Consider the following 12,958-nt stretch of genomic DNA (forward strand, 5'->3'; position numbering starts at 1 on the left):
TTGTTTTATATGAATTTCTGATTACATTTATTTTAATTGCATTTCTTTTTTAACAAAGATTGGAATTGGTTTTATTTGTTCATTTGTTTGTCATAAAGCTCTTTTTGAAGTGAGTGCTGTGTAAATAAAGAATATTAGTATTGTATTTGTATAAACGCTCGGCCTTTCTTTGTGGAGGGTCACTAGGGGGCACATTTGATCACCTGAAACTGTCGTGGTGGATCTTCAGGGCTTTTATTATGAAAAAAAATACAGCGCCGGGAATGTGTCGAGCACTACTTCCGCTAATCTTATCAGAGTGAGAGACTGATGTTTTGAGGCAGTCTGTTGATGCTTTTAGGTGAATCTACTTTCATGTGTAAGTGATAATTTTAGTTTGGTTTGTAGTCGATGGTGTAGCATGTGTAACTACTCGCTATTTCTCTTAGTTAAATGTAATTAGGGCTAGCATGTAGCTAACGTTAGCATGTCTCAAGAGTAATACAAAGGGTGCAACAGAGGTAGCCCAAGTTAGCTTCATAGCTGAAATTGTAGGATGCTCCAAACACTGACAATGTTACAATTTGTCTGTTGACTTTTTCTCTTTTTTAAAATGGCGAACAACAGAGTTAATATTGCGGAAGTTTCTCTTAACGGTGAACAACGTGACAAGTTGCAGTGTACAGCTGTAGATATCTCTTAACGAGCTACTTCTTATCGCGGGGTCACAGTCGTGTCACGTTATTTTAAAGCTGTCTCTGTCTGTCAGAGCAACAGGTTTGTTTTTATTACTGCTTCAGTGTGGCTCTCTCTATTTCAGGGAAGTTACGTTCATGTTGCATTTTTAAAAGCTATGACAACTATAAATCCATGGTAATCTGTATATTGTTGTCAACAATGGTGAATATTATGGAATGGTAAACCGCATTCATTATAATCAGCGTTTATATCTTATCAGGAGCTGCAGGAAGTCAACCTTCTCATTCCTCAAAATAAAGTTACAGCGTGATCAGCAGTCATGGATTCACAAGGTGAGAAACCTATATATTGCCAATGCTTACATTATTTTTTTTTAATATGAGGGAAGTAACTACGGCAGAAGCATTCAAACCCAATGTCATTTAGCCTCTTCATACACATTCTTACTTTCCTGTAAAAAAAATAAAATAAAATAAAAAAAGTCACAAAAATGAGGATTTTTACTCCTTGATTCAGCTTTTTCACAAGCTTTATATATTTTCTTTCAGTTCAAGTTTCATGCACATTTCAAGCCATTCATAAAGCAGCTCAGTCTTTCTCTGTTTACTTTAACTCACTTATACAATGTTACTCCCATTTAAACATCTTTCACTTCTTTCACTACAGTTTACATTCTTAATCCCTTTCTCATTTTTCCATCCGTTCATATAACTTCAACCGCTTCTTCATACAAATTCAAGCCAGTAATGCACTTTAGCTTCAGCTTGGGCAGAGGCAGCAATCCCACCACAATTTCTTCACAAATGGCAGTTTCTAGTGTTATTGTAAAGTTTAGTGTTTCTGCTTTCATATGCAATGGGGTCCAAAAGTGGCTATTCATTGATTCATTCAGTTATTAAGGTACTCACCTTACCATATAGAGAATTGATACCAATGAGTTCCATGCAGTGTGATACAGATGTGGTGCAGATTTTTTAATTTAGGAAGAAGAGAGAGCTGGTATCTTTTGATGAGAGGCACAGTTTGTAGTGACAAACTCCCATTTGATTTTCCCCACAGCAACCCCACAGCCAGTCATATGTGAAGTCTGTGGAACATACTTTGAGACACGACGAGGGCTATCCAGCCACGCCCGCCTGCATCTAAGGCAGCTCGGTGTGACGTTGTCAGAAAGCAGCGGAGCTCCCATAGAGCTCCTCTACCAGCTTATCGAGGAGAGAGATGGCTCCCTCCCCAATTTCAAAGCAGATTCCTCTACACCTGAACCGACTCCTCTCAAAAACACAACCCAGCAGGAGTCCACTCCCTCAGTACCGGAGGAAAAGAATTCCTCTTACAAGGCAGCGGTTCGAGTCACAACAACTCCCCAAAAAATGGATCATCAGGGATCTCCAGTTAAATTAAAAGAATCAGCAGCCACTCTCCTCCCATCATCTCCATCTTCTCTCAGGCTCATTGAAGGCGGCGGCTCATCCTCCTTAGAGCACCAAACCACAACGAAGCCACTATGGGCACCACTGGAAACTGATGCCCCTATTAAATTAGGTATGGCTGAATTCTTAATAATTGTTTTAAAGAAATGTTGTACATGGCGAGGTGTGCAGCTGTATGTGGAAGGCAGAATTTAGGGTAGGCTACCTTATGTAATTAAATAGCTTTAGATGTTCCATTTTTGTTTTAATAAAACACATCTCAGTAGTCTCCTGCTGACTTTGTACCTTTCTCCCGTCATTTTCAGACACCACTGATGAGGTCCATGTGTGCCAGCTTTGTGGCTGCTGGTACGAGACACGCAAGGGCTTGTCCAGTCACGCTCGCGCCCATCTGCGTCAGATTGGAATCCCTGACAGTGATATTAAGGGCAGCCCTATTGATTTTCTTTATCAAATTATGGAGGAGGAGGACCTCAAACCCATCAGCAGTGATCAACAGGTGCCACCTACCTCAAACAGTCTCCCTAGATCCTCCTCCAGACGCCCCTCTGATCTGTCCTCTCAACCTGCATCTCCCCCCAGCAAACGGCCTAAAACATCAGATGATTGTACCTGTGTTCTGTGCGGGGAGGAGTTTGAGAATCGTAAAGGCCTGGGCAGCCACGCTCGCTCTCACCTGCGTCAGATGGGGGTGACTGACTTGATGGGGAAAAGCTCTGCAATCGACACCATTCAGGAACTGGTCAGCAGTGGCATGATAGAAGCCATGCACCCCCACAGAACTAACAGTGCATCCAGCTCATCTGCTGTGCCATCTACAGCCCCAGACTGTCCTGCAGCCCCAGTACTGTCTCCAAGTCTGGACCAATCCCGGAGCCCATTTCCTTCCACATCCCTCACCCCAAGCCCTACAAAGACAACTCAGTCTCCTCAAACTGCTGTCAACAGGGCCCCAAAGGCAAAGAAAGGCTTTCGGCTAGCAGTGGACCCCCTCCATAGGAAGCCCAAGCCTGAGCCTGTGGAGATTGAGGTTTCTGTTCAACCGAAGGCATCCAGCTCTATCGGCAGTTCTCCCACGCAGAAGTCGCCCGCTGCTGCTGTTGCTTCAAAGCCTTTCAGTGCAGGTAAAGCTGGCAGCCATACTTCCGTAACAGTGGTTGGTATAGGCTAGTTTAGTCTAGTAGTTTAGTACCTTTTTGTAGTTTGTTGTCTTCATAATATCCAGTCATGCGCCAATTAAGTTAATTTGTACACCTACTTTTTTCCATTACTTAAATTATTTGTTTATATATGTACAGCATAGTTTGGATGTATCCTCTCAGTGTCTTCCACAGACATACAATCTCCACCAACAGTCCTTTGTGACTTCTGTGGCCAGCTGTTTGACACCCGCAAAGCCTTGTCATGCCACGTCCGTGCTCATCTACGCCAGCTCGGCCTCACCTGGTCGATCAAAACATCACCGATTGACCTCCTCAAAGAGGTCATGTTGCACGGTGAAGATGGAAAGAAATGGACTTCAGCATCAGGTAAAGCCACATGGACCCCACAAGGCTCCAAAAGGTCCCTGGATGGCCCCCAGTCGAGGGAACCAGCCTCCAGCAACTGCACCACACCTCTTGATTATTCCATAAAAGAGAAATCCCCATCCGGCAAGAGTGGAGCCACACACGTTGGTAAGAAGTTAACATTCAAGATGCTTGTGTCAGGTTCCATTGAAGAAAATGTTTTCTGATATAGTGGTGAATCTGCATTAAAGGTATAATCAGTGTTCTCCATACACTGTCTTGGCGCCGTGAATACTCAGTAGAGCACCAAATATGTGTTAGTCCACAGCTTGAAATAGTGACCAACAAATGCAGCTGTTACTCTACGTTTATTTAAATCTCGTTTGTTAGGAAATTACCAAAAAAAATTTACTTGACACCTGTTTTTTAAGATTCACATCTTAAGTAGGAATAAATGGGGACTGCAACAGATTGGGAAATTAAGTTGGAAAATAATAAAAACATAGAATAGCAGCAGCTTTCTCCTTAGGGAGGGTAATTGATAAGATTGTATTGATACCAATGCCATTATAGATTCAGCTTGTCAGTCTGATTCTTTACTGATTTCCTTGTCGATTGCTGATCAGTTTTCTGTGTGGAAAAAAAATTAGACCTACACACAGTTTCAGCGTCAATGCAGCTGTTTTATTATCTCTGAGTCTCAATATCTTAGAAACAGAGGAAGAAAAAGGCAGGTAACTCAGGTCTGAAAAAGCTCGAGTGTTTAAAAGAGCTATATGTAAGATATGCTATTGCTACATAGCTAATATTAGCATTAACAGTTGTTTACTTACTTGTTTTGCCAAGAGAGTGTCAGCCTGTTTAGCATGCTAACTTCAGGAGAAAAAACATAATAGAAATAGAAGCAGAGCAAGATTGTTGCTTTCAGCTCTTGTTCAGTGAAAGAATGAAGTTTGATGATGAACTGATAATGTTTCTTCTAGACCGGTAAGTAAACAGTTGTTAATGCTAACGTTAGCTAATGTAGCAATAGCAAAACTTACAAATTGCTCCTTTTTTAGGTTTTCTAAGTAATGGAACTCACTAAATTGGTAATACGTGACTAATACTCCTCTAAAGTGTCTCATCTTCTTTGTGTCAGACACATCCTGTGAGCTTTGTGGGTTTGACTTTGAAAACCGCAAGGCCCTGGCCAGTCACGCGCGAGCCCACCTCCGACAACTGGGAATCATCGAATGGAAGGCCGACGGGGCGAGTTCGCCGATCGAACTCCTCAGTGAGTTGATCCGAAGGGACCCGGCCAAAGTGGCGGCAATAAACCGACGCTACCGTATGGGAGACCTTTATATCAAGAAGGTGGGCTGCGCTCTAAAATATGCTTAAAAGAAATCCCAGTCGGATTGAGATTCAGCCAAAGATGTATTAAATCCATTCAAATTTACTATACATTCATTTTCTTTCAGTCCCAGAGAAGTGCTGCTTCGCCCTCCTTGTCCACAGACTCGGACTCTGTGCCTGGCAGCAGCATGAAGCCTGAGCACAGGGCGGGCAGAGAGGACTTGGGCATCACTGCAGGCTCATCCAGACAATCACAAGGCTACACGCGGACTCTTGCAGCCCACACCCAGCTAAGGGGTGAGAAATGAAAGACTCTGGTAGATAGCTGGATACGGATACTGTAACAGATAATCTTTACTGTACACCGTTACTGTAATACCTCTCTGTGCAGTTTCAGGTGCACATCCACCAAAACACGCAGTGCCTACAGGGGAGGAAAATCAGGACACCAACTCCCAGCAGCCATCACGGTCCGGCAGTATCCCTGCTATGCTGCCAAAGCCCCCGCTAACACCGCTGGTCAAGCTGGTGGGCAAAGTCTACTCTCTCAAGTGCAGGTCAGTCTAGTACAAGTACAAAATATAAAGAATCACATTCCCATTGTAATCAGTGACTAATGGGGTTCAGACTGAAGCACTGACAGGGTTTATGTGTTAGCGATGTAGTATCATTCAGCAGTTTTATTTGTAAGCATATCTCTCAAACTCACAGAACTTTATTTTAAGTGTATGTAGAGCAGGTCCCATACCACATATGTCAGGTGTATAAAATGATGCACAAGACATTTAGAATATTTCCATTAAGAAACATGAAGTCTTGGGTTTGAATATTTCACTCAGTGGAAACAAAGAGCTTCATGAAGAGCTGGAACAAGAAGCTACAGAATATAAATCACAGGCTCTGTTCAGACCTGGTATCAACATGGTCAGCTCCAAGTGCGTCACTTCACACCGGGCTTTGAAATGCATCTCCACATGCGTCTCGAGTGACCACTTGTGATCAGATCTCACTTACCCGCTTTATATGCAAATGGCACTATGGTTTTAAGCCAATCTGACAGAAGGGTCTGTCGTCCATGTGAGAGAGAGAGAGTGGGAGCGGGGAATGGAGGGGTTGGGTGAATCAGCTCTTCAATGAATAATGGTCTTCAGCTTCAGCGGACTAATCAGACTGTGGCAGAGGATGTCAGTGGAGTAGGTGGTCCTTCAGTGTGGCCCAGGACGCGTTTGCGTTCCGACGAATGTGGCCATATGTGGCCCACACCAACCCTGAATGTGGTGTGAGTGATCGGATCTCAAATGCATCCTCAATGCGTCCTGTACTTAAAACTGTCCACTTGTGATTGGATTGCCCAAGACTGATGTTAATGCCAAGTCTGAACAGGGCATTTAAATCAGACTGTTTGGAATAAGATGATATTTACAACTTATAGCTACTTAAGTAGCAACAAAATGGAAACTCTGCACTGTGTTGTTCATTTAGACAACAAAACAATGATTCACAATTCACTTTCTTATAAAAAATCACAGTGATGAATGATGACCGCTAAGTATTTATTTGTTCCCCAGTCATTCACGAGATGCACCCTGTTGTTTCATTACATTATCAAGAAATTGTTGTACCTTGAGTAAAGCAGTTCAAATCACCCGTCTCTCTCTGTCCTGCTGCTCAGGTTCTGTGAAGAAGTGTTTCACGGACCTCTGTCTGTTCAAGAGCAGTGGATCACACACCTGCAGAAACACATCCTGTCACTGGGCTACAAAGGCAAAGCATCTCCTCCCGCTGCACCGGTGGCAGCTCCAGCTCTCGTACATCCAGTAGCTGTCTAGTCCATGAAGTCTTTCTCTAATTCATATTAAAAAAGAAGGTTGTCATTTTTATCATCATGTCAGAGTCGAGAGGAAGTGTGCATTTTCAGGTATTACATTGCAAAATAGACTTTCCCTTCTTGTCGGGGAAAGGGCAAATATGAGTCACACTAGGAGAGCAGCATAATGTGGTCCACTCAGGTGAAGTCCAATAGATCACAATACTGATACTGAAAAAATAGTTCATCCCTTATTTTGATTATCAGTGGTTTCCTCCTCCTGCTCACACATTCCTTCCATTTGTACTAATGTTCAATGTGTTTGAATGTGATTCATTGTTTGTCATTAACCAACAAGTCCCACACTGAGAGAGTGATCCTGGCCAAAATGAATTTCTCTTCTTGGTTTTGCCTTTGAATTGAGCCTTGTTTTATAAATGTATGTTTTAAGTGTTTTACTTTAAATCTGCAAAGATTTCAGTTTTCCGTCAAATGGAAAAACATTTTAGAAAATTACATCATTGATACCAGAAAGTGGTAATGTCTTAAAATCAGAGCCTCTGCCATCTTGACCGTAGACGCACTGTGTTTCTGTTCTTCTTCAGGTATAACTGCTAATCACAAACAGTTTTTTGGTCTTTTTACATTACTTTTCTTTTTAACACTTGTTATGTAAATTAAATTCTCTCTTGTATATAAACACATAGTGTATGAAACACACTTTTTATTTACAAATGAAAATCAATGGCCATGAGTTTCTTTAGGATTAAATAATGAGGAACAGGCTGCACTTCAGCAGGAAAACTCATAATACAGATACAGTTTTCCACATTGGTAGTAGATATACTCGTCTTAGCAGTTTCTCATATAATCCAATGTGTTGAACAATTTTCCATGATATGCAGCACATTAATTCTCCCATTCACACACATGTATTGTTGTATCCTCTCCTTTTACATTGTGTTTTTCTGTCAAACTTTTAAATAAATGTTTGGGATCTCACTGTGCCATAACTTTTGTTCACCTCTCCTGTTTTGTTTCTTCTCAGCTACACATCGATCACATCATGTCTTTGTTGTTTTGAGATGTGATGATTTCTTTCTTTTTTTTATATTTTTTATTATAGCATTTTATGCTTTTATTAGAGGATACCCAGTCTGGACAGCGAGATGGGGAATGACAACATGAGTGTATGTGTCAGTTATAATGGACCAATTATGATAGAGCCCCCTCCCCCCCATAGGAAGTTTTCTGCTGTCCGTATAACTTACTTTCTTGTCTAAAACCTTGTCATTGATGTGTGTGTAATTTCCTCTTTTGGAAGAACCCGTGAGCAGCAATTTGTTGCATCACTGCAGAGGATTTACAATTTATTCTCTAGATGTTTTTTTTTATTCCAGCATCAGGCTGCAACACTTGAAACAAACAAAATGTGGAAAAAAGTGAAGGGCTCTGAATTCTTTCCGAATGCTCTGTATTTCTGGCTCCTGTTGTAGTTTTTTGTTTTTTAAGGTCCTTTGTTTACAAATTCCTTGTTCCTTCTCTGCCATATTGTAATTAAAATATCTCTTCATTGTATAAACCAACAATCTCAAACTCAAAGACATAGATAACATTTCAGCTCCACGGAGCATTGTTGTCATGAAAATGTGGAAATCGTGGAGAGAAAAGATGCACATTCAGCATCAGAGCTATGAGTCATGTTATTCTGCTAAGCCAGGACCTCACCAACACAAGTGTTTGTTTCTGCACTCCTCAGCCCTGGAAATGTTTTGGTAGACATCATGTGTCTTGATGCCAGCAGTGACTTTTAAAGTCTGTCTTTATTTATTTATTTTTTGCAGAGCAAAACCTCTCCGAGCTGCCATCACTCGTGACCGTAGTGTTCATAGTGCGGCTTCTCATTTGATTACCTCCACTTTCCAGGGCTATAGTCATCAATGTGTTGACAGGGTGTCATTAATCTTGCTACCTACAGTATATGGCTTCTGCAGTAAGTCCTATATCCTTTATTGCTCACTGCAAACCACTCAGCTCGGAGAAGGAGGAAAGGTTTCAATTGGTAAACCCCCATAAAGAACAATCCGCCTCCTTCATCTGCTCTGATTCTCTCAAAACATGATGTAGTTTTTACATCCTCAAAAGAAAAACACATTATTATTCAAATGTCTTTATTACTATGTATGTGTGGGATCAGACTGAAATCTAAACGACTGCTGAAGTGTCTCGCACGCTTCACAAGAGAGGGAAATCTTTATACACTTGTATGTTGAACAGTTGTTGAATTGACCTTCTTCTGTGCAGTGATTAGAAAACATCTCACCAGAGAGGCTGGAGCTGAGAGGATGATCCATAGTGGGTTTCCATGCACCATAACGCTGTTTCTGTTTTCTGCTCTGTCTCCAGCACACACAGCACATGATCTCCACCCTCCTCTGTCTCTCTGTCACTGACTCTGTTCAATGTCCCCGTCACACTTAGGGTCCCTGGAGTCTCATACTGTGTGATTTACTGCCAGAGGGAGTCCGCCTCCAGCCACTGATAGACAAATCTTCCCCTCTGCTGGTACGCTAAGGCAATTATGGAGAGAGCGAGTTGACCCACCTGTCTAAATCTGACCAGGCTGTTGCTCACAGCTATCAACGCCTGATGGTTCAAACATAGACGCAAGGGACTCAAAGAGGGAATTTCAAAGCAGTCACTGAAGCGAGTGCCTAAATTAGGCGCACATCTGTCTTCCAGGGTTGTGGGATCTGGGAGATCTGGCATTGTACTTTTGTGGTTCATGGGTTTTTAAAACCATTGTGGCTTTATTATGGCTTCTTTTTTGCAAGGAAGCTGGACAGTAGGCTACTCGTGACAAAACTGCAGGCATGATTGTAGACTTGAGAAACACAACAGAGAACTGAATATCTTATTTTTATAACCATAAAATACCAAATAATTTTCACAGTAACGATGTAATTAAGGTGACGTTTGTGGGCTTTTTGGGAACAATTAAAGGGTAAATTAATGGACCATAAATTCTTTTGGTTGTTTTTAAATGGAGTTTCTGCAGTGGAAAATCTTAAAATTTACCAAATAACATAATTAATTTCCATATTTCTCAATTAAAGGACCAGTGTGATCTAGTGGTGAGGTTGCGGATTGTAACCAACTGAATACCCCTCACCCCTCCCTTTCCAAGCATGTATTGGACAATCTACGGTGGCCTTCAGGTAACGTAAAAACGCAAAAGGCCCTCTCTAGAGCCAGAGCTTGGTTTCTCCGTTATGGGCTACTGTACAAACATGGCGGTGACACATGGCGGGCTCCGTGGAAGAGGAACCGCTCCCTATGTAGATGTGAAGGGCTCATTCTAAGTTAAAAAATACGTGATTATATCCCTAAATCCTACACACTGGTCTTTTAAGCAGAAAATTAATGGGTGACTTAAATGATTTTTGTTTTTCAAATTCTAAAACTCTGAAGCTCGAAGCAGCTTTTTTGCATTTAGTAAGTTTAGTAGCAAACCAATCATTTTGACTTGTCTCACACAGATGTAGCTAACAACTGTCTTTACTGCTGCATGGCATTGCCTCAGTCAAACTGTCTGCTATGAGAAGGGTCAGGCTGATTCATTTGGGAACAACAGCGACAGCTCTGATCTACTCGTGCGAAAATTGTTTTCACTATTTTTACAGCTTTCAGACAGAAACAAGAAGGAAATAGTTTAATAACCACTGTTTTAGTCCTCCCAGGGAGTGAATGGTGATCCAAAAAAATGAAGTGTTGCTCTGTAATATGAACATATTAGTCATCACAGATTTGTAAGGTGATAAAAAAAAAAAGACTAACGACAAAGACAAAGCGAACAAAACAAACCTGGTGGCTCTGTGGTAGACAAGAGACAAAACAGAAATATGTGTAAATATATAATAAATATTAAATAATTACATCAATCAATTGATAAGTGGTCTGAGTGATTGTCATGTTCATTTATATTTGCTCTATGTGTGCGTTTGTGTGTGGGGTGTCTCAAAAGTCTAAGTCTTCTAAAAATCTGTAACGAAGAAATAATAATAAGCAAAGCCAAGCTTGACTCAGCAGATAATGCAAATAAAGAAACCAACAAAACAGCCTGTACAACATGTATCAACATGCACCATCAGTCAAAGCATACTTAAATATAATTTTCTAAAATGCGGTCTCAAGATCTCACACGTATGAGATATACTGTTATCTGCCCTAACCTTATCTACTATATATTACCTAGAAGTTGTAACCAGTCATGTGTAATAGTAAACAGCTGTCTAATCCATTGCGCCACTATTGATGGCTGTGTTTGTACATTTACCAGATGGTTTGAAGTCTTCACACCAGCTCCATATCTGGTGATACACTGATAGTGATGGCAATATCTGGAAACACCTGGTATGTCTTAACTAAGAATATATTTCCCCTAATATCCAGTCATCGAGTGCACTAAATCAGTTTTTCTCCAAGTGAGCTTGAGTTCTTCCCTTTAAAGGGATATTAAGGTAGGAGTTTATGACTGCTGTTTCATTATTTGGGAGGAAGCGAGAGAAGGGATCAAAAGGGAACAAGATTTTCTCTCCCTCCTTGAGTTTGTCAATGACTCAAGTGCCTGGAAGTAAATTCTTCCAGCATCTTCAATATGATTTATAGTATGTTTTAGGGGCTTGGCAGAAGACGGAGTTTTATCACATAACTTGTGGCTTCGCAATCATCCCTCAGAGAGGACAGATTCCCCGAGACTGTGCAACTCTGGCATTGTTTCATTTGTACTTTTCCGTTTCTGTTTTCTCCTCGTTTCTAGTCTCTGCCTGTCTCTCAAGGATCACACACACACACACACACACACGCACGCACACACACACACCCACACAGACACACAGACACACACACACACACACACACGCACACACACACACACACACACACACACACACAGAGGGGACTGTTTCCACCACACATCAACATATGCAATTATAACTGTGTATCTGCTACATTAATGAAACAAGCAAGTTTCGTCTTGAGTTTTTGTACCAGGACTAAAGGCATCAGTGGTTCACGCAGCATTTTACTGCGCTGTCATTATCAGGTTATGATTAAGTCATCAGAGTGCACATTTCTGCTCTGTGTGTTTTGCAGTGTGTCGTTTTGTAGCAGCCTCCACTGATACTGATACGAGCACAGAGCCTCTCCCAGAAGGCCGTGTGCTGCTGGTGTCATCATGCCAGTGTTCTCGAGGTTTGTGAGATGACCTCGCATAACTCCTGGGTTGAGGTCACTACAGACCCTGGATCAGTCAAACACAATCTGAAACCTATTTGCCACAAGCAACTAATCACTCCAGTGATTTACAGTGGAACAAATACATGACCCGTTGCCAAGATGCTTTTTGGAAATCCAGCCCAGACTCATAGTTGTGTATTACAACTCAGCTTTACAAGAAGTTAACAAGCAAAAGCTGTGCAGGCCTGGAGAGAGCAAAACAAAACACCAGCTCACCAACTGATTCAACAGCTGCAACAGCAACAGATGTGGGTCAGACTGGACACATGTCCATCTCTGACACACAGTGCAGAGCAGGACAACGTGAATGTAAAGTGAGTGGCTGCAATTATGATATTCATCATGGACAAAACTATCAATACTTTAAAGATAATTTAAGAGAGGAAATAATATTTTCACCCTCTGTAATGACCTGTTGTCATTACATGATAATGCTGATTAAAAATGCTTTGTGTTTGTCAAAATATCAGATTTTCATGTTTCCAAGGCACAAATTAGATACAGAACTTATTTATCAGAGTCCTGCTTTTAATATTCTTCAGACTGATGTGTGATAGTGATTGTTTCATTAGTTTAGATAATTAATCAGCCTCCAGACAGACCTGACCATGAAACTATGACCGCTGTAGAGATTCAGAACAGACTTCTGTCACACTGCATTATGACTGAGCAAACGATTGCAGCCTCATGTTTGTTTGTCAGGGTCGACGCAGTGTGAAGCTCACATTTGCATCCGCATGCGTACAGGTGTTTGTGTGTGTGGAGGTAGCTTTTATTTGTGTGGCTTCGTTTCTGCCTGTGTATGTCCTCTGTGTGAAGTGATCTGTCCTGGCACATGACAGCAGCGTGTGTGTGTGTTTGTGTGTGTGTGTGTGTGTGTGTGTGTGTGTGTGTGT

General features: G+C 41.5%; 1 protein-coding gene across 2 annotated transcripts; it reads left to right on the forward strand.

Annotated features, from left to right (window-relative positions):
• The first annotated feature begins 283 nt into the window (after nt 1-283).
• LOC111666735 (protein Wiz-like) lies at nt 284-7,766 on the forward strand. 2 transcript variants are annotated; one of them, XM_023422183.2, is made up of 9 exons: nt 284-358; nt 938-1,010; nt 1,738-2,223; nt 2,417-3,235; nt 3,434-3,787; nt 4,761-4,975; nt 5,083-5,254; nt 5,349-5,514; nt 6,630-7,766. In XM_023422183.2, the coding sequence occupies exons 2-9, from the start codon at nt 998-1,000 to the stop codon at nt 6,784-6,786; spliced, it is 2,382 nt and encodes a 793-aa protein (XP_023277951.1). In that variant the 5' UTR covers nt 284-358; nt 938-997; the 3' UTR covers nt 6,787-7,766. The 2 variants fall into 2 exon arrangements, with proteins under 2 accessions (XP_023277951.1, XP_023277956.1); XM_023422188.2 differs by having other exon boundaries at nt 3,446-3,787.
• Nucleotides 7,767-12,958: the final 5,192 nt, after the last annotated feature.

Source organism: Seriola lalandi, unplaced genomic scaffold (assembly GCF_002814215.2).
Source record: "Seriola lalandi dorsalis isolate HSWRI2012SDOR001 ecotype SW California unplaced genomic scaffold, Sedor1 jcf7180002054678, whole genome shotgun sequence".
In the NCBI taxonomy this organism is placed as follows: domain Eukaryota; kingdom Metazoa; phylum Chordata; class Actinopteri; order Carangiformes; family Carangidae; genus Seriola; species Seriola lalandi.